This window comes from Tachyglossus aculeatus, chromosome 2, assembly GCF_015852505.1.
Source record: "Tachyglossus aculeatus isolate mTacAcu1 chromosome 2, mTacAcu1.pri, whole genome shotgun sequence".
NCBI lineage: Eukaryota > Metazoa > Chordata > Mammalia > Monotremata > Tachyglossidae > Tachyglossus > Tachyglossus aculeatus.
In genome coordinates, this window is record NC_052067.1 from 40,462,667 (window position 1) to 40,484,981 (window position 22,315).

The 22,315-nt window shown below is 44.2% G+C and overlaps 1 protein-coding gene across 1 annotated transcript in view; it reads right to left on the reverse strand.

The window, feature by feature from the left end:
• TMC2 (transmembrane channel like 2) overlaps window positions 1–22,315 on the reverse strand; it is a 43,575-nt gene that overhangs the window by 16,072 nt on the left and 5,188 nt on the right. The window contains exons 4-15 of the mRNA XM_038761857.1: window positions 21,563–21,715; window positions 19,948–20,038; window positions 17,765–17,846; window positions 17,562–17,668; window positions 13,310–13,408; window positions 12,361–12,503; window positions 11,237–11,384; window positions 8,059–8,247; window positions 6,459–6,638; window positions 4,931–5,080; window positions 1,272–1,400; window positions 447–514 (exon numbers count right to left, since the gene is read on the reverse strand). Coding sequence (XP_038617785.1) covers window positions 447–514; window positions 1,272–1,400; window positions 4,931–5,080; window positions 6,459–6,638; window positions 8,059–8,247; window positions 11,237–11,384; window positions 12,361–12,503; window positions 13,310–13,408; window positions 17,562–17,668; window positions 17,765–17,846; window positions 19,948–20,038; window positions 21,563–21,715 — 1,539 coding nt within the window. The remainder of the gene's footprint in view (window positions 1–446; window positions 515–1,271; window positions 1,401–4,930; window positions 5,081–6,458; window positions 6,639–8,058; window positions 8,248–11,236; window positions 11,385–12,360; window positions 12,504–13,309; window positions 13,409–17,561; window positions 17,669–17,764; window positions 17,847–19,947; window positions 20,039–21,562; window positions 21,716–22,315) is intronic.

Here is a 22,315-nt window from a genome sequence, read left to right on the forward strand (position 1 = left end):
ATGAGGATTAATATCTGTTTTTCTTCCTACCATGAGCCCCACTGTGGCTCAGTGGAAAGAGCCCAGTCTGTGGAGTCAGAGGTCATGGGCACAAATCCCAGCTCCTCCAATTGTCGGCTGTGTGACTTTGGGGAAGTCACTTGACTTCTCTGTGCCTCAGCTACCTCATATGTAAAATGGGGATGAAGACTGTTAGCCCTCCGTGGGACCACCTGATCACTTTGTAACCTCCCCAGTGCTTAGAACAGTGCTCTGCACATAGTGCTTAATAAATGCCATCATTATTATTATTATAATAAATGTCATTATTATTATTAGGTGGGACAGGGACTATGTCCAGACTGATTATCTCAAATCTGCCCCAGTGCTTGGGACATAATAAGCATTTAATAAATACCGTGATTACTACTAGAACCACCCCTAGGCCCCAAGTGAATATCTCTCACCAGATCATTCCTTGATTGAAGATCAGACCGAGAACATTTCCGCTGATGTCAAACTCCGAATAAGAGGGCTGCCCAGAGAGAGAGAGAAGGAGAAGGCATAATTGTGTGTGACTGGTCACATGCCCACAAAAGGCTCCAGTGACAGGAAGTTCCCTTTGAACACCCAGCCCAAGCAGTTCATTACTGCTTGGTATCTTCAAATTGGGCCCTGGAACTTAAAGCCGGGGGGCTTAATGATCCTGAGTTCAGATCATACCTGTCCCTTTCAGGAAACTATGGAACTCCCCAAAGCCCACAGTGTGCCTCCATCAAAGCATACAGGCTGAGAGAAAGGGAGGGCAGAGGTGATGAAAAGCAACTGTGTCCTTCATTCATAATGCATTTTGCCACATGAATTTTTCAAACTCGACTCTCAATAAGGGAGAGAGAAGTGGAGGGAGGGAGAGATGGAGAAAAGGGAGAAGGAAGAGTAGGGAAAGAGAAATAAAGAGAAAGAGAGGGAGAGATAAAGAGAGAGTAGAGTGTATCTATCCAGAGCTTAGGAAGCATTTAGACCAATTTCTCATATCTATCCCCATGCCAAGCCCCGTGCTTCGCACATAAGTGCTTAAAAAATTCCACTATTAAGTAGATTTTGCTATGTGTACATTTCTTGTCCCCTTTATGGGTACAGTCCATGGGCTTAGACATTTTTTTCCCCTTCTAAGCTTCATTTGTTGGCCCAGAGAAAACACAGCCAGGCCAGGAGCGGTTACAAAAATCTATAAGAAGTATCAGCAATTGACACTGCGCCAGGTGTCACAAGCCCATCCCACAGCCACCTACAAATCCAGCCTCCAGGTCCCAGCACCAGCAGTAGTTCATGAATCTGACGAAGCAAGCGCGGAGGAAGTCTCCCAGCAGAATGGTTATAAATGTCACCAGAATGTCAGACACGGTCAGCCTCACAAACTCCTGCGAGAGAGAGAGAGAGAGAGAGTGATCAGGGGAACATCTGTCCTCAAGACTCCTCAGACAATGGAGAAATCCCCTTCTCCATGGGCACTGGGTGGGGATGATAGGGTCTTTTGGGGGCCCTGGGCGGGGAATCATTGGGCAAAGGTTTGGACTGGCATGGAAAAGGTCAGGAGATCTTGCTTAATAAATTTGATTGATTGATTGATTGACACCGCCTCCTGGGGCTCTGTCTCCTCATCTGTAAAACAAGGATTGAGATGCTGCACCTGGTTGTGATGGGGAACTGTAGACAATCTTGCCCACAGCATGAAGCAGAGTGGCCTAGTAGAAGGCAGATGGGCCTGGGCAGCAGAGGACCTAGATTCTAATCCCAGTTCCTCCACTTGTCTTCTGTGTGACCTTGGGAAAGTCCCTTAGCTTCTCTGAACCTCATTTTCCTTATCTGTAAAATGGAAATGTGGGGATTCAATACCTGTTCTTCCTCCCTCTTAGACTGTGAGCCCCATGTGGGACAGGAGCTCTATAATAATAATAATGTTTTTTGTTCATTCATTCATTTAGTCATATTTATTGAGCGCTTGCTGTGTGCAGAGCACTGTACTAAGTGCTTGGGAAGTACAAGTCAGCAACATATAGAGACGGTCCCTACCCAACAACAGGCTCATAATCTAGAATGGGGAGACAGACAACAGCGCTTACTATGTGCCAAGCGCTGTGCTAAGCACTGGGGTAAATACAAGGTTATCAGATTGTCTCACGTGGGACTCACAGTCTTAATCCCCATTTTACGGTTGAGGTAACTGAGGCACAGAGGAGTTAAGTGACTTGCCCAAAGTCACACAGCTGACAAGTGGCAGAGCCGGGATTAGAACTCACAATAATTCGACCGGGTAATTTTCTATCTATCCCAGTCCTTAACCAATACCACAGCTGTTATTAATTTCTGTGCCTCACTTCTCAACAAAATAGGTATTACCTGTTTTCTTTCCACCTTAGAGTTTGGTCCAGGGCTCGGCCTGATATGTTTACCCTGTATTTACTCCATCACTAAGCACAGAACTTGGCATGTAGTAGATGTGCTTAACAAGTACCACAGTTACTATTATTGTTGTTGTCATTGTTATTCCACAAAATGCTAAATAGCTTTTCACAAAGTACCTCATTCAAACATGGACTTGTATAGATCCTGCCCTTAAAATATCCAGTTGCGCTGGAAAGAAAAGTAGGCTACAACAGTTGAAGCATCACAATAATAACAATTTTTGTTAAGCAATTACTACATGCTTATACTAAGCACTAGGGTAGACACAAGATAATTACTTGCTCCTCATGGTGTTCACAGGCTAAGGGAGACATAGAAGCCATGTGGCCTCGTGGAAAGAGCAGGGGCTTGGGAGTCAAAAGATCTGGGTTCTAATCCTAGCTTCACCATTTCTCTGCTTTGTGACCTTGGGCAAATCACTGAAGTTTTCTGTACCTCAGTTATCTCATCTGTACCATGGGGGGTTAAAACTGTGGGACACGGACTGTGCCCAACCTGATTATCTTGTATCTACCCCAGTGTTTAGTGTAGTGGCTAGCACATAGTAAGTGTTTAGCAAACCCCACCCCACCCCCCACACAAAAAGAGAACTCTCACTCTGCTCTCTCAATTCCACATGAATCATGTATTTTGGATGAAAATCATAACTATTTAGGTTTGACTCCTACACACTGGGGCTTGAAATTCTGTAGATTCAAGTGTTCATGGCACAGGTTCTAACTATTGCCCCGATCCAGATGGCCGGATCTAGGAATTGTCTAGGAGCAATTGAGCTCTCCGAGCCCCCGGGGGCCTGAGAGCTGTGTGCACTGCAATGGGCTGCAGTCAGCATTTGCCTTCCAGATGGGAGGAGTTCAGCTCAGTCCCCGGACTTGGTCAGTGAGCCAATCCGATTCCCAGCTGGCTGCTGGTTGCCATTAAACTCCTGGATGGGGTTTTCCATCCTGCTGTCCCTTCTCGGTTCCCAGCCCTGGGTGGTTTTGTTCACAGGCTTCTCTGGATGAATGTAGCTTAACCAGAAGAGCCATGACCAATCAATCAATCAATTGTATTTATTGCAGAGCACTGTGTGCAGAGCACTGTAGTAAGCGCTTGGGAAGTACAAGTTGGCAACATATAGAGACGGTCCCTACCCAACAGTGGGCTCACAGTCTAGAAGGGGGAGACAGAGAACAAAACAAAACACATTAACAAAATAAAATAAATAGAATAGATATGTACAGGTAAAATAAATAAATAAATAGACCAGTGCCTAGTGGTCACCAAAATCAACCCAGATGCCCTCTTGCATATCCCTAGGCTGACAATACCCTGGCAGGGATTGACCCTTTTTTAATAAATGCCAGCTGAGCAGGGACTCCTAAACAACACACACACATGCACAGACACATGCACACACATGTACCTTCACACACACCCCTGTTCATCCATTCATTCATTCAATCGTATTTATTGAACGCTTACTCTATGCAGAGAATTGTATTAAGCTCTTGGGAAGTACAAGTTGGCAACGTATAGATACAGTCCCTACTCAACAACAGGCTCAGAGTCTAGAAAGGGGAGACGGACAACAAAACAAAACATGTGGACGGGTGTCAGGTCGTCAGAATAAATAAAAATAAAGCTAGATGCACTGGAAATTCAGTATTGTTTTTCAGGCTCCCCTAAAATAAATGCATTAATGTCCTTCTGCAGCAGTTTGTGTGTAATAATGACATTGAAGGCATTTGCTTTCCACTTTCTATGTGCCAACCACCGTACTAAGCGCTAGGGTAGAGTTGAGCAGCAGCGTGGCTTAGTAGAAAGAGCATGGGTTTGGGAGTCAGAGGTCATGGTTTCAAATCCCGGCTCTGCCAACTGTCAGCTGTCTGACTTTGGGCAAGTCACTTAACTTCTCTGTTCCTCAGTTACCTCATCTGCAAAATGGGGATTAAGACTGTGAGCCCCACGTGGGACAACCTGATGACCTTGTATCTACCCCAGTGCTTTGAACAGTGCTTGGCTCATAGTAAGTGCTTAACAAATACCATTATTATTATTATTGTTATTATGAGCTAATCAGGTCAGACACAGTCCCAGTCCCACATGGGGCTTGTTGTCTACGGGGCAGGGAAAATGGAGTAGACTGAGGCCCAGGGAAGGGAAGTCCTCTAGACGTTAGGCTCGTTGTGGGCAGGGAATGTGTCTGTTTATTGATCTGTTGTACTCTCCCAAGCGCTTAGTATAGTGTTCTGCACACCGTAAGCACTCAATAAATATGACTGAATGAAAGTGACTTGCCCAGAGCCACCCAGCAGGCAGAGCCAGGACTAGAACTCAGGTCTCCCAGACAGGCAGTCCCGTGTTATTTCCACTAAGCCACACAACTTCTCACTACGGAAACACGCAGGAATTCATTCATGAGGGAATAGAGAGTCACCTGTGAAAAGAATTAGGCATGAATTGTCAGTAGTTAGTGAAAAAGCAAGAAGGCTAAAGCACTCACAATGCCCACAGTCGTCTCCCAACAGGAGCCCCTGGGCACGTCGGCTGGGTGGAGCGGAGAAGTCGTGCCGTTTCCATCCCCCACGGATGCGTTGTAATAGTGGAACAGGGTCCAGTGGGTGATGTTTTTTACCTTGTCTTCATTGGACAGCTAGAAAAGAAGGCCGAAATGCACCAATGAAAGCGGCAACTGACAGTGCAGCCAAGCCATTCATTCAATCACACTTACTTAGCACCTACTGGGTGCTCAATACATATTCAGTATAATAAGTTATATAATAATATTTGAATATATTTTATATTTGATATAAATAATTGATTGTACATGATTTAAAGCTATCCAAGGATCCCTGCTGGTCTGAGTAGGATGTAAGTGGAAGAAAAGGCTGTGGTCTGATATGGACGTGGGCTTCAGGAAGTAGTGTGGCCCAGTGGAAATCACGCAGGCCTGGGAGTAAGACGACCTGGGTTCTAATCCCAACTTTCCCACTTGCCTGCCATGTGACCTTTGGTAAGTCATTTAACTGCTCTGTGTCTCAGTTTCCCCATCTGTAAAATGGGGATTTACTTCCTGTTCTCTCTCCCCCTTAGACTTTGGGCCTCACGTGGAACAGGGACTGTATCCTACCTGATTATATATCTCCCCCAGTGCTTAATATAGTGCTTGGCACAGAGTAAGCACTCAAATACCATAAATATTATGAGGAAATTAGAGGATTATTATATAAAGAATCACGAGATTGTGCTTGAACTGAAGCACGAGTGATTGAAGTTAGACACTGCACGGAAGCAAATGTTATACTATACTCTCCTGTTATATTGTGCTTTCCCAAATGCTTAGTACAGTGCTTTGTATACAGTAAACACTCAATAAATATGATTGAATGAGTGAATATGATTATAAAAAAATGTCATCGGGTCTCCAACAACATCATCCTTGGCCCTTATTTTTGTAGTTAGAGATGGACCACATGACATCCTTAACTTTCCCTCTGAGAACCCCTTGTGGAACACTTAGTACAGTGCTCTGCACACAGTAAGTGCTCAATAAATATGATCAATTGATTGATAGAATCAATGTCACTGATGGAACGCTTGTCATGCCCTGAACAGTGGCACAGAGAGGACTACAGGGCTCCATTTCAAATGAGAAGTCGTGTCTTTGCCCTCTCAGGGTCCAGTACTCCACTTGTCTCAGCTATGGGAGAGAGAGTGAAGCAGAGGCCAACCCATCCCATTCCTAGCTTGAACAGTGACTAGCGAGTGGAAGGCAATCTGCTACAAGTCAAAAGTCACCTGTGTTGGGCAGCAGTGACATGGGAGAGAGTCAAGGGTGGAGACTCAAGTTGGCTGCGTGGAAGGAGGCAGTGGTAAGCCACTTCTGTATTTTTACCAAGAAAACTTTTGGGATACACCACCAGAATGACTGCTGATGGAGGTGGGGCGTTCTGGGGGAGATGTGTCCATGGCATCGCTATGGGTCAGAGATGACTCAACAGCGGAAGACAAACAAACAGTCGTGTCTTTACCTTGAGATGGACGTCATCCATCAGTGCCAGGAGGAAAGTGTAGAGGTTTCCAAGGAACAGAGCGAAGATCCTTCCCAACTGCCACTTAAGCCCAACGCGAGGATGGTAATTCTCTAGGGCCGCGATGGTTTCGAATAGCGGAGGGCAGAACATTCCCAATAGGGACATGACAATCTCCACCTGCCAATTAGAGTCCACTAGGTGAGGGTTGAAAGGGTCCTTTCTGAGAAAGTTTTCTGTATTCAGCTTCCTAACTGATTTTGCTTCTTTTCTGGCTTGCGCAGGTGGTTATTACAGTGAGAGCCTTGGTACGATAGAAATTATTATAATTAGTGTCATATTTGTTAAGTGTTTATTATGTGTCAGGAAGTATACTGTGACCTGGGATAAATTCAAGAAAATCTGGTTGGACAAAGTTTCAGTCCCACATGGGGCTTAGTCTTAATCCCTATTTTTTTTTTTTTTACAAATGAGGTAGACTGAGGCCCAGAGAAGTGAAGTGAGTTGCCCAAGCTTACACAGCAGATGGGGGCAGATCTGGGATTAGAACCCAGGTCCTCTAGCTTCCAGGCCCGTGCTGTTTCCACTAGGCCATGCTGCCTTCTGGCCGACAGGAATGCCAGGAATCAGGAGGAGTGGTTTCTGCTGAGATAGGGCTATCGCACTACCTAAGATTATTTTCTGTCACCTGCAACCTGACGCCTCTCAATGTCTCAAAACAATGCGTGGCGTGTCACATAGACCAGGGCATGGTATCAGTGGCAACTGCAGTTGTCCTGGAGAGAGTTACACTGGGCCAGTTTCCCTCGGTCAGCTAGACTAACAAGCTGCTGCCGAAGGAGATGAAGAAGAGAAGCAGCATGGAATAGTGGGTAGAGCATGGGCCAGGGAATCAGAAGGATCTGGGTTCTAAACCTAAACCATCCACTTGTCTGCTGTGTGACCTCCAGCAAGTCACTTCACTTCTCTGGGCCTCAGTTATCTCATCTGTAAAGTGAGGATTAAATCCTATTCCTTCCAACTCAGAATGTGAGCTCCACGTGGGGCATGAATTGAATTCATCCTGAATATCTTGTATCTACCCCAGTGCTTAGAACAGTGCTTGGCACATTTTAAGTGCTTCACATTCATTCATTCATTTAATCATATTTATTGAGCACTTACTGTGTGCAGAGTACTGTAAGTGCTTGGGAAGTACAAGTTGGCAACATATAGAGACAGTCCCTACCCAACAGTGGGCTCACAGTCTAGAAGAGCCATAAAAGACAAAACCAAAAAACTAGGCCATGATGCCTCCTTTTTTCATCCCCCCTCCCAGCCCCACACCACTTATGCACATATCTGAAATTTGTTTATTTATTTTAATGTCTGTCTCCTGTTGTATACCATAAGCTCACTGTGGACAGGGAATGTGTCTCTTTATTGTTGCAGTGTAATCTCCTAAGAGTTTAGCACAGTGCTCTGCACAGAGTAAGCAACTCAATAAATATGACTGACTGACTGAATGACTGCTTCTCCAAGTCTGCTTTCCCCTCCACGTTTGCCCGGATGGTGTAAGTTGGCTCTGAGAGACCAGTTACAACCCAGTCTTCATTCTCACCTCGTTCCTTTCATACCAGCTGACGTTCTGCATTTTTGAAAAATTCTGGGATCGCTTCACCACGAAATAAATGAGATAGCCACTCCCACAGAGGCAGCAGATGATGAGGAAGTTGGCCAGAACACGGAGAAATCTCGTCAGGTGGATGTTCTCTTCTTTGTTACTCTCCTGTTCGTCCACAATTGACTCCTGAGTGAACGGCAAAGAACATAGAGGCCATGAGTAATGCAACGATCAGCTTTGGGCTGCATTGAGATCTCTGGGGTTAATATTGGATCAGAGTGGATAATATCCAGTGACCCCCGCACCCCCGATAGCATCTCTTTCAATCAATCAGGTAATCAATTGTATTTATTAAGCATTTACTTTGGGCAGAGGACTGTTCTAAGCACGTGGAGGAGTACAATATAACAGAGTTGGTAGACATGTTCCCTGCCCACAAGGAGCTTACAGTCTGAGAAACGGCGTGGCTTAGTGGATAAAGCAGGGGCTTGGGAGTCAGAGGTCGCGGGTTCTAATCCCAGCTCTGCCACTTGTCCTCTGTGTGACCTTGGACAGGCCACTCAACTTCTCTGTGCCTCAGTTACCTCATCTGTAAAATGGACATTAAGATTGTGAGCCCCATGTGGTACAACCTGATTACCTTTTATCTACCCCAGCATTTAGAACGATGCTTGGAACAAAGTAAGCGCTTAACAAATACCATAATTATTATTATTAAAAGGGAAGACAAGAACTAATATGAATAAATCTTATAAATGTACATAATAATAGTGATAATAAAACTGTGGCATTTAAGTGCTTACTGTGTGCCAAGTGCTATAATAATAATAAATATGATGGCATTTATTAAGCACTTACTCTGTGCAAAGCACTATTCTAAGCACTGGGGGGGTTACAAGGTTATCAGGTTGTCCCACAGGGGGTTCACAGTCTTAATCCCCATTTTACAGATAAGGTAATTGAGGCCCAGAGAGGTTAAGTGGCTTGCCCAAAGTCACACAGCTGACAATTGGGGGAGCGGGGATTTGAACTCCACAGCCCTTGCTCTTTCCACTGAGCCATACTGCTTCTCTAAGCACTGGGGTAGATACAAGCAAAGATACAAGTCCCTGTTCCACTTTGGGTTCCCAGTCTTAATCCCCATTTTACAAATGAGGTGACTTGAGGCACAGAAAGGTGAAGTGACTCACCCAAGGTCATACAGCAGACAAGGGGCAGAGCTGGGAATAAAACCCACATACTTCTAAACTCCCAGGCCCGTGCTCTATTCAATAGGCCAATTGCTTCTCTATGAAGCAGCTGTAAGTGCTGTGGGGCTGACGGTGATTCATTCATTCATTCAATTGTATTTATTGAGCGCTTACTGTGTGCAGAGCACTGTACTAAGCGTTTGGGAAGTACAAGCCGGCAACATATAGAGACGGTCCCTACCCAACAACGGGCTCACAGTCTAGAAGGGGGGTGATGTAAATAAAAGGTGCAAGTCTAAGCACGAAGGCGACGCAGAGGGGAGGGGGAGAATTATTTTTTTATCTCAGTAGACTGTATTTAGAGTCTCAATATTCAGAATCTCAGAAGATTGAGGAAGTTTCAGGACAACTGGAAATGGATTCGGAGTTTGGGCAGCTGGAGGGGCGTGGGGAATGATAGGGCTGAGTTAAGAAAAATGCAAATCTGATGCCCGTTGATTGCATCTGGGAGGGTCTCACTGTTGAGGGATGGGGTGGAGGGGTCCCTAACAACTAAGGAGAACCTTCCTCTGAAACAGATCATCACGCTGTAAGCTTTTAGCATTTTTTCCCTCCCTCACACCCAGGGACTGGAGCTTTCCAAAATTAATCAATGCATGGTGACACCTAGAGACCTCAATACCCTCGATAATAATGCCACTGCACTCTAAAAACAAGGGCGGAGTTCAAACAAGGGATGGGGGCAGCATGGCCCCACGGGCTCAGGAGTCAGCGGGACCTGGGTTCTAATCCCCGGTCTGCCAGCTGTCTGCTGTATTACCTTGGGCAAGTCACTTCACTTCCCTGTGCCTCAGTTACCTCATCTGTAAAATGGGGATTAAGACTGTGAGCCTAACATGGGACCGGGACTGCATCCAACCCTATTTGCTTGTATACACCCCAATACTTAGAACAGTGCCTGGCACACAGTAAATTCTTAACAAATTCCATAATTATTATCTCACATGGGGCTCACTGTCTAAGTATGAGAGAGTAGGATTGAATCCCCATTTAATAGATGAGGTAACTGAGGCACAGAGAGGTGAAGCGATTTGCCCAAGGTCAGACAGCAGGCAAGTGGCAGAGCCAGAATTAGAATCCAAATCCTCCGACTCCCAAGCCCGTGCTCTTTCCACTAGGCCACACTGCTTCTCTGTTGTGTTGTACTCTCCCAAGTGCTTAGTACAGTGCCCTGCATGCAGGAAGTGCTCATTAAATACTGTTGATTGATTGATTGGGGGCAGAGAAGACTAAAGAATAAATCAACTTTTGTCTTTAGTAGTGGATGATTGTGATGGAGACAGTGATGATCCGTTTGTTCTCCATTTCTGTAAAAGACCTAACAAGAGGAAACAGTAAGGGGGATTTCCACTGGAAATTATCTTGACCATAAAAGGATTGATTAATGGAACCAAACTACCAAGGATGATTGGGGGCATCCACATTCCTAAAGACGATGGATGATGGACCAGCTTAGAGGAAGGGGGCTGGACTGAGTGACCTTTTGTGCCTCTTTCAGAAGTTTAGGTCTATGAAAATCCTATAGTAAATAAGCAGGTTTGCTGGTAATAAGGTGTTGGTCTCTTCACCCATATCAGGTGCTTCATCCTTTGAAGAAAGCACTGCCGGTGCAATCCAATTATGGCTGCACACCAATTTAGCCAGAGTCCCCTGTACTCACAGGCAATTGCAATGATGGTCAATAAAGCATGACAGATCATCTTTCCTCAAGACTGTTGAGGGAAGCCCAGGCTTTTTCTGCAGTGATTCTGCTTAGTGTTTCTGCTAAGAGGCAGCTCGGAGACATTCTTTTCATTCCCTCTGCCCGTAAACCGAATCGCACTAAATTTGCTTCACGAATAAAAAATGGGGGAATTGGGCTTGAAGGGAGAACATGGTCAGGTCTCAGGGGCCAGAGAAGAGGGAAGCGGGCTATCGGAAGCTACCTTGAAGCTGGTAGTGATGGATGCATACTTGTTGTCAGCCGTTTCTGGGTTGCCAATCAAGTAGTCCCAGCTAGTAAACATTTTGAAGCTGAAAGTGAAGTTTTCCCCATCGCCATTGCCAGTGCTCTCTTGAGCATTGCTTGCCATCCTGCATGATACAAAGTCCACAATCTGTTAATTGGAGATACCCACAGAAGACCAGCTTTAGTTCCTCTGTAGTCAGCTCCATCCCCATCCTTTCAACCTATGTCAGTGAAGGCAGGAGTGGTCCCCAGGAAGGGCATTTGGGAGATAGTTGTCTTCCAGTGACTGGCTGGAAGGGAGAGACCTCAGCTGAGCTGGAGTTTTAACAAACTAATAACATGTGGTGTAATTTCTCCCTGGGAGTTTAGAGCTCTGAGAACTAGGATACCACCCTGTCAAGTCCTCTATTAGGCAAGTATCGGGCACTTTATCAATGGGGCATCAAAGACGCTAGGTATGGGCAGGGAACATGATAGTAATAATAATAATCAATCAATCAATCGCATTTATTGAGCACTTACTGTGTGCAGAGCACTGTACTAAGCGCTTGGGAAGTATAAGTTGGCAACATATAGAGACGGTCCCTACCCAACAGTGGGTTCACAGTCTAGAAGTCTAGAATAATAATAATAATAATTGTGGTATTTGTTAAGCCCTTGTTATGTGTCAAGCACAGTTCTAAGCACTGGGTTAGCTACAAGCTAATTCATTCATTTATTCAATCATATTTATTGAGCATTTACTGTGTGCAGAGCACTGTACTAAGCGCTTATCAGGTTGGACACAGTCCCTGTTCCACATGGGGCTCATAGTCTTGATTCCCATTTTGCAGATGAGGTGACTGAAGCCCAGAGAAGTGACGTGACTTGCCCAAGATCACACAGCAGATGAATGGCAGAGCCAGGATTAGAACCACGGTCCTTCTGACTCCCAGACTGTCCTCTATCCACTGGGCCATGTGGCTTCCTAGCGCTTAGTACAGTGCACACAGTAAGCACTCGATAAATAGGATTGATTGACTGACTGAGGTTGGGCTATAGGAAAACATTCATTCTGAGGAAAATGGAGAAGAAAGGTTTGAACAAAGTAACCGTACTTACGATCTGATAACGACCATCAGGCTGTAGCCAAAGACACTGATTCCAACCATGAAGTACGCCATGGGCAATCTGTACTTCAACCACCCAATTGTCCTCTGGTTGTTGTAATATCCATAAAAGAGAGCAGAGTATTTGATATAACCCTACAGAATAACAGATACATGAAAGCTTTGGATGTTTTCTGCCCCTGCAGCTACACTGTGTCTTTCAAATGTATAAAATGCCATCTCTCATTTATCTGAATTTAGATAATTAAAACCTGCACAATAAACATGGTGAGGATTAACCCAGAGAACAGGATATGCTAATTCTATATTGGTTTAGTGCAGCCAGGCAGAATCTAGTCATTCATTTAATCATATTTATTGAGCGCTTACTGTGTGCGCACTTACTGTACTAAGCACTTGGGAAGTACAAGTCGGCAATGTATAGAGACGGTCCCTACCCAACAACGGGGTCACAGTCTAGAAGGGGGAGACAGACAACAAAACAAAACGTGTAAACAGGTGTCAAAATCGTCAGAACAAATAGAATTATAGCTATAGTCTTACTCTCTGGATGTCATCACTAATTAATTAATTGTGATCTGTTTCTAGTGCTTACCACATGCTAAGCACTATGCTAAACACTGGGGTAGACAGGCAGGGACTGCTTCTGCCAGCTCTTTTGGAGAAGGACCTGGGTTCTACTCCCATCCCCGCCACATGTCTGCTGTGTGACACTGGGCAAGTCACTTTACTTCTCTGTGCCTCGTTTACCTCATCTGTAAAATGGGGATTAAGACTGTGAGCCCAGTGTGGAACAAGGATTGGGTCCAACCCAATTACTTTGTATCTACCCCAGCACTTAATACAGTGCCTGACGTGTAGGAAATGCTTAACAAATACCATCATCATTATTATTATTATTATTATTATTATTGTTATACGAAGCCCGGGCCCGACTGTACCTCAAAATCCCAAAGCACAGAAAAGTCCATCGCTTTGTCTTCTTCGGCTCTGGGCACCGTTTTCCGAGGGATACTCCCGTAAGGCACTCCCATCAACACCTGGCCCAGGAGAGGAGGGATCCAGTCAGAACCTGGAGACTGGGAACCCCACAGGTGATAAACTTGCATCTACCCCAGCGCTTAGAACAGTGCTTTGCATATAGCAAGTGCGTAACAAATACCACAAAGCAAACAAACCACGTTCTTTTCCCTTCAGTGACTCCTGGCACCCCCTCCTTACTCCTCTGGGGATTCCTGGTTACAGAGTCTGTCTCCTCTGCTAAATCCAAATCAGTTAAAATTCAAGTATTTAACATGCATGGAAAGCAACAGGAACAAATGGTCTACCTCACAGTCTCTCCCCACTGTCTTGGCTTTTGTGAGCTGTCCTCCTATTACTCACATTTTCAAATAACTGGGGAACACAGGAGGTTAGAGGGACCTTTTGGTGTAGTAATTTGCAAGGATCTGTAGTGAACTGCTTTGAGGATTAGGGGCACTCGGGTTTATTTTTTTCATCCTATTTCGAAGGATGCATATCTCTTGAGTTAGAGTTAGGAGGCGATCAGCAGGAATTTGAAGGGCCAAAACAATTAGGACAGAGAGAGCTAAGATCATTTGATGGTCAGAGAAGCAGGCAGACGAGTTTGGCCTTTTCAAACGCATGCTGGGACCATTTTTTGATTTTTGATTCCTTTAGCTGAGATTTTCTTTTTCTCTCTGCTTTTGTCTTTGAGTAAGAAGGTTCAAAGGATCTATCCTCTACTTTATTTCCAGTGGGTTTTTGATCCTTAGCCCATCTCAAAGACTGAATTTACCTCCCTGAAAGCTCAGTGTAATATTAAGGAGGGACATGGGTGGCTGGAGAGCGTCTGAAGAACTCAGTGTCAATTTCCCCATCTTCTTGTGGTGTGTGTGTGTGTGTGTGTTTTGCGGGGGGAGGGGTGGCTATTAGGTGGTTCATTCATTCATTCACTCAATCACATTTATTGAGTGCTTACTGTTTGCAGAGCACTGTACTAAGCGCTTGGGAAGTACAAGCTGGCAACACTTAGAGACGGTCCCTACCCAACAGTGGGCTCACAGTCTAGAAAGTTCTGGGAGGGGCACATCGGCCCTATAATGATGGGAAAGGCGGTTGGAAAGAGGTAGGACTATTGGCTAGCAGCAACTTCTGTCCGTCCGTCAATAATTTATTGAGCGCACTGTATGCAGGGCACTGTACTAAGCGCTTGGGAGGTACAGTTTAACAATTCATTCATTCATTCAATCATATTTATTGAGCATTTACTGTGTGCAGAGCACTGTACTAAGCTCTTGGGCAGTACAAATTGGCAACATATAGAGACGATCCCTACCCAACAGCGGGCTCACAGTCTAGAAGGGGGAGGCACATTCCCACCCATGGTGAGCTTACAGTCCAGAGAAGCAGTGTGGCTCAGTGGAAAGAGCCCAGGCTTGGGAGTCAGAGGTCAAGGGTTCTAATCCCAGCTCCTCCACTTGTCAGCTGTGTGACTTTGGGCAGGTCACTTAACTTCTCTGGGCCTCAGCTACCTCATCTGTAAAATGGGGATTAAGTCTGAGCCCTATGTGGGGCAACCTGATTACCTTGTATTCCATCCCCCCCAGTGCTTAGAACAGTGCTTGGAGCATAGTAAGCGCTTAACAAATGCCATCATTATTATTATAGAGATTTGTCGTGCACATGGGGAGGTACTCGGGATACTCTTGGCAGGTGGGAGGTTCCAAGAAGAGAGGAAGGTGCATGGAATTCAGAATGTTGATGGGGGTTGGGGAGGTGTGTGTGTGTGGTTTTTGTGTGTGTGTGGTTTTTTTTTTTTTGTGTGTGTGTGTGTGAGAGAGAGAGAGAGAGAGAGAGAGAGAGAGAGAGAGAGAAAGAGAAAGAGGCGGGGTGGGGGGACTGTGTAAGTAGGGCAGGACTTTTCTCTCCTCAATGTCAATGCTTGAGTGGGCATATTTCTTAGGCCCTTCTCACCCTTAGCGGGTTGTGAAGACAGGGATGAAATAATCTGATTGGCCACTAATTCTGAGCTTCTTGGAGAGGGGAAAGAAGGGAGAGGGGAGTTAAAAAATGGAATTCCTTACCAGGTCAGGGATTCCACTCCCTAAACACCAGACTGAGCTCGGGATTAATTGGTTCATTCATTCATTCATTCGATCGTATTTATTGAGTGCTTACTGTTTGCAGAGCACTGTGCTAAGCGCTTGGTTCCACGGGCTGACGTTGACCCATGTGGACTGATTTTCTGGCACTTTAGCAGGGGGGTGTCCTCCATACTTTTCCCCACGATTCCCCCCCAGTAAAGCAATAACCCCAAGATGAACACCCTCATTCTCCCACCTCTATGGAGAATTACCTCTCCCAAATGCCAAGAAACTTGAGCTCCTTGAGTGTGTTTTATTCTTCTTTTATTCTTTATTCTCATGAGAGCTATCCAGAGTCTCTAATCACACTCCCCAGCAGCCTTTCAATTCCTCTGGTTAGGGGACAGGACCTCTTAATAAATAAGGGGAATAATGAATCAACTGTAACACATCATTTTCAAGATTTCCTATGATATAGTCATGCCAAGTTAATTTTATATCCATAACTAGCCTGCATAGCTAATGTACTGTGATGTCTAAAGGGATTAAAAATAATAGAGTATGCATTTCTAGCCTGGTCAACCATTTAGGTTAAGGGCCATGAATTCCAGTAGATCAATTCAATTTCCCAAGTGTGTTGAGGTGAGGGAATAGGGTGGATTTGGGTGCACTAAGTTCATTAAGCCATTTGTGATAAAATGACCATCGGCTAGTTATTATAGGATACTGATGAGAGAATCCTTCGCCAAGAAGAAGTTGGGGGTATTCCAGGAGGCTGAGAACTACAGCCCTTGAAAATACATGTTATAATAGACATTTGGACCCATTCTGAGCATCTGATAAAACTCTCATGCAAGGCTATGTGATTATGTTATGTTATGGGAAGCAGGATGGCATAGTGCTCTCTACACAGTAAGCACTCAATAAATACATTTGAATGAATGAATGAATGAATGAATAGTGGATAGTGCACTGGCCTGAAAGTCAGAAGGTTTTAGGTTCTAATCCCGGCTTCATTATTTGACTGCTGTGTGACCTTGGGCAAGTCACTTCACTTCTCTCTGCCTCAGTTCCCTCATCCCTAAAATGAGGATTATGACTGTGGGCCCTGTATAGGACAGGGACTGTGTCCAACTCTATTACCTTGTATCTATCCCAGTGCTTAGTACAGTCCCTGGCACACAGTAAATACTTAACTGGTGCCACAGTTACTATTCATATGTATAGTCTGGGTTGTCTCTACTACTCAGGACAGGAAAGGAGTGGTTATTTTGGCATTTTAAAGAGCAGGAATGCTCCTGCTACTTGTAGCAGGATCTGGAATTTTTTATGGCATTTGTTAAGTATTTACTATGATATAGATGCTATACTAAGTGCTAGGGTAGACACAAGCTTACCAGGTTGGACACAGTGCCTGAGAAGTATTCTGGATTAGTGGATAAACTGCAGGCCCCTGGGTTCAGAAGGACCAGAGTTCTAATCCCGGCTCCACCATATGTGTGCTGTTTGACCTTGGACAACTCACTAAACTTCTCTGGGCCTCAATTCCCTCATCTGTAAAACAGGGATTATGAGTATGAGCTTCATGTGGTGCAGGGACTGTGTCCAACCTGATTAACTGTATCTACCCCAGTGCTTAGAGTAGTGCTTGGCATATAGTAAACACTTAACAAGTACTATAATAATAGTAATTATATTATATTATATATTATTGTATTATATTATCATTGTCTCTACATGGAGATCACAGTCTTAATCCCTATTTTACAGATGAGGTAACTGAGGCACAAAGAAGAGAAGTGGCTTTCCCAAGGTCACACAGCAGACAAGTGGCAGAGCCGGGATTAGAACCCAGATCTTTCTAACTCCCAGGCAGGCCTGTGCTCTATCCATTAAGCCAGGCTGCTTCTCCAAGTCTCTTCAGCTGCAGCCTTCAGGCTTTGGCCAATTGTTAATTCCCTGTTACCTTCCACTTCCCAGAGGAAGGGAAGGAGGGGCCACTTACCTCCATCAACAGGGGTCAAGGGTGTCATTGTTTGTGAGCCTCCCCAGACCGAGGGGAAGCAGGAGAAGATACTAACCCAAAGCCAGGCAACACCTCTCTTACCTCTGGAATGATCACTAGCCCAAAAATCAGCCCAAAAAGAACCAGGTTAATCCCATACATCCAACGTAGGAAGATAAAGTAGGATGCCACCGAGGACCCGAAATGACCTGCATTGGACGAACGTAGGGGTCAGAGTCCTGAAAGATAGACCGAACAGACACAACGTCTGAAAGCCCCCTGGCTGTGGAGAAGTCCACCCTTACTTTCAATCTCTTTGATCTTCATTTCCCATGGAATACACTGAGTCTTGAAATTATCGAAATCTCTCTTAAACTTGACCCATTTCTGAAACAAAGAAATAGATTTGTCTGTCACCACCATCTCAGCCAATTTTTACCCTATTTTAATAATAATAATAATAATAGTAATTGTGGAATTTGTTAAGCGCTTACTATGTGCCAGGCACTGTACTAAGCACTGGAGTGGACACAAGCAAATCGAGTTTGACACAGGCCCTATCCTACATGGGACTCGCAGTCTTAATCCCCATTTTATAGATGAGGTAATCTTCTCTTGGGCAAGTCAGTGTGCCTCAGTTTCCTCACCTGTAAAATGGGGATTAATTATTTCTTTCCCCCTCCTCTTTATGCTGTGAACTTTGTCCAATCTGTTGCTTAGAACAGTTCTTGGCACATAGTAAGAGCTTAACAATGACCACAATTATTATTTATGTTATTATTATTATTATTTGAATGCACTGTAATACTCTCCCTTTCCTTTCCTCTTCTCCCACCCCACTACCCCCTCCATCACATTCCCTTACAACTTTCCAGAAATGGGTAAAGAAAATGGAGGGATTTGCTGAAGAAACTACTGGCTTATGCCGTTGTGTTTGAAAGCCATATTTTTAATTTCTTCCAAATGAAAAAGCTGCTTGCTTTCAGTTTGGAATGTAACCCTTCCTTAGGAAAGTCTGCTGGGTTCGATTTCCACATATTCACTTTCTCAGGGCATAAATCTAGTGCAGAGCTTATTTGGACAGTTGAGATGCAATCGAATGAATGAATAAATGATTGACAATGTGAGTTAGAACTCTAAAAGCATCAAAACATCATAAAACTATGACTTTCTAAAAGAAGGATGAATCTCATACATCCCTTAAATCAAAGTAGGAAAGGACTAAGCTAAATTGAGGCTCCATAGTAGGATTACATGGAAGATAATTTTTGGCCCTTACAGTTTGCTCAAAGCTTGCTTCTGCTTATGATCAATTTTCCTGGCAAAGGTATCTAGTCTGAAAGCACATTAGTTGCCTGGAGACTATCTGCATTATACAAATCTTAACTTTGCCTTTTTTATGCTTCCCCTTGCCTGAGCCCTGTTCATTGTAGGTGCTTCTTCATAACGCTTGCATTTATCATCATCAGGATTATTATAAATAATAACAATAACCCTCTAAGAATTACATGTGAAATAATAAGAGTATTCTTTGAACTAAGAAAGGAAAGTGTCCTCTAGGGCATCTCAGATGGAGTGACTTAAAAAAAATGTGTGATTCTGTCCCCTTGCTTACACTGTGAACTCTTTGAGAGCAGGGATTGTGTCTTGTAACTATATTATAATCTCACCAGAGGTTAGTACAGTGCTCTGCCTCTAGTAAATGCTAAATGAAGTTCATTGATTAATTGACTGATAAAAATATTCCCTGTGTGTGCTAGTGGAAGAAGCTTATATCTTCCTTCTCCCCACCACCTATCACCACATGTGTGAATCCTTCACCCTTCCCTTGTCTCTCTCTCTTTCTCTCTGTCACACACACACAAACACATACACATTCACACTTTCAGAGATGAGGATATCTTGGCTAGAACCCAGAGATTATGGATGGTTGTGGTATCAGCATCAGAACCTGGTGGACTTTCTATTGTTGCTCAAGACACTGCTTTTTCAATGCAAAATTGTCAAGTTAATACTAAGAAATAATGGTGGATTCTTACTGCTGGATTGGCAGCTACAATGGAGAGTCCTGCTCATTATGGAGCAGGGTGCAACCTCCCATATGCTCCGTTGAGTGAAAAAGGCATGTTCACTGGAGATGAAACAATGTCTAGATATAGTACATTTCTACCCAATGAAGAGAACCAGGCAGAATGATCTGAGGAGCCTGGGAGAGAGGGACCTGGGTTTGGGATTCAGGTTCATCCTCTTATGTGTTGCGTGACCTTGGCCTGGTCTCCTTAGGTCTCAACCTCAGCTTCCCCATATATCACGCGGAAATCTTTCACGCTGCCATGTTTCCAGGTTGAGTCTTGGGTGTTCTTGAGTGATCCTCAGAAATCACCACTGAGATCTTAGGACCCAATGTGTTGAAGAAGGATAAAGGATGCTGATGATGAAACCTCACGTGTCACCCAGAAACCAAGTCATGACATCGCTTGGCACCTACCTTGGTCATCATCATTTTATAAGCGTAGAATTTCTTGCCTTTTCCCTTTCCTAATGCTCCTTCAAACTTCTCGACAAAAGCTTGTGCCTCCCTAGTTAAAAAATAGGGCAGGCGCTTAATTAAAATGGAACATTAAAGAAATCTTAGTTGTGAAAGGGTACAGATGACTGACATTATTACCCTTTAAACAATGGGGTGATCCTGGGCCCACAGGATTCAAGCAATCTGTCTTCCATGTACCCTTCAGTGGGAGAACAATTTTTTGAAGAGGACATTGAGCCCTCAGCTGTGAAGCACCGGGGAGACCTCAAACTTCCACCCCGATTCAACACAGAAAAACAGAATCCTTCAGCGTCAAAGTGGGAGAAGGGATGATGATCACATAAAGCAGCCTGGCCTAGTGGATAAAGCACGGGCTTGGGAGTCAGAGAACCTGAGTCTTAATCCCAGCTCTGCCATTTGCTTGGGCAGGGAACATGTCGACCAGCTATGTTATACAATACTCTCCCCAGCACTTAGTACAATGTTCAGAACACAGGCATTCTAAATATGAATGATTGATTGACTGACTGACTGAATTTGGGCAAGTCATTTAACTTCCCTGTGCCTCAGTTTTCTCATCTGTAAAATGGGGACTAAATGTCTGTTCTCCCTCCCATTTAGCCTGTGAGCCCCACGTGACGTCCAACTTGTTTATCGTGTATCTACCCCAGTGCTTAGTACATTGCTTGAAACAGATTAAGTGCCTAACAAATATCATCATTTTCACTGGTTCCATGAGAATCGAGGGCTAAAGGATAGAATACTAAATAAAGTAAAGTTTTCCCATAGGAAGTCATGTGAAGTATACTAATGTTTTCCTGAAGAGTAAAAAAAAATGACCAAAACAATATAAATATTTTAAAAAACAGTGGCCAAAGACACATGAATCCAATTATATGATCACTAGCAGTGTAATCATATACCAACGATGAAAGATTCTGAACTTTATATTATCAAACTGTATATATTTAGTTTTATATTTTAGTTTTCAATGTGCTATTTTTCCCACCCTATTCAGCAAAAGGCCCCTTTTGTTAACACAGCAAACAGAGAACAACAGCTGTTGAAATGGGTTTTCAATCTCACTGTTCAAGTCAGTTAAAGAACCTCAAAGGTTGAGAAGATGAGGAATGAATCAGTGTGAAGGAGGGATGTGTTTGAGCCAAGGCAAATTGAGTGGGGTGGGGAGAGAGAGAGAGCAGGAGTGAGATAAAGCGAGAGAGAGTGAGAAAGAGAGATAAAGAGAGAGAGACCTGGGTCCTTGGTGCCAAAAGACCAAATCTAGGTAGAATGAGTGACCAGTGAAAGAAGAACAGGTCTGGGAGTTCAGGAACTGGGTTCTAATTCCAGCTCTGCTCATGCCTTCTGTGTGACTTTGGGCAAGTCACTTAACTTCTCTGCGCTTCAACTTCTTCATTTGTAAAATGGGGATTCAACTCCTGTTCTCCCTCCGCCTTATATTGTTAGCCTCATGTGGGACGGAGACTATGTCCGATCTGATACTTTGGCATTTAGTATAGTGCATGCCGTTTAGTAAACACTTAACAAATACCATAATTATTATTGCTGTTACCTGAGCACTTCCAATTTCTTCATCATCCTCCAGGGTTTATTCCTCATAGTGGATATGAGTTTCTTCTTTTCATCTACCCGTTCCATGATGCGAGCCAGCTCCTCCTCTGACATGGACTCCTCATCAGAAGAGGTGGATACAGAGACGGAATTGCTAGGAGAGGATGGGAGGGAAGAACTGAGGGTTAGTGAAAAGGACTTGCATTACATTTTTAGTTGCACCTCTTAGACTTGGGCAGCTCAACCTGATGACCAGGCCTAAAGAATGGGTATAGCCTGCAGCTATGATGGTAAGATGAAGGAGTTTACAGATATAAAGGGAGACCCCTTATTATCAGAAGAAAAATTGGGTTCACTTTAAGATGACTGCTGCTCCATTTTTTTTTAATGGTATTTGTTAAGCACTTATTATGTACCAGGAACTGTACTGAGCTTTGAGGTAGATAAAAGCTAATCAGGTTGGACAAAGTACATGTCCCAGCTGGGGCTCACAGTCTTAATCTCCATTTTAAAGATGAGGTAACTGAGGCACAGAGAAGTGACCTGTCCAAGTTCACAAAGCCTACATTGGGCAGAACTGGGATTAGAACCCAGGTCCCCTGACTCTCAGGCCATGCTGTTTTCACTAGGCCATGCTGCTTCCCTTGGGATCACTTGCGTTCTGACCTTTGGATCACAGTTATAAACAAGAAATCACTTTAACAATCTTGCTTCCATCTTTCTCTTCCCATTTCTAAACTCTGATGGAAGGGCT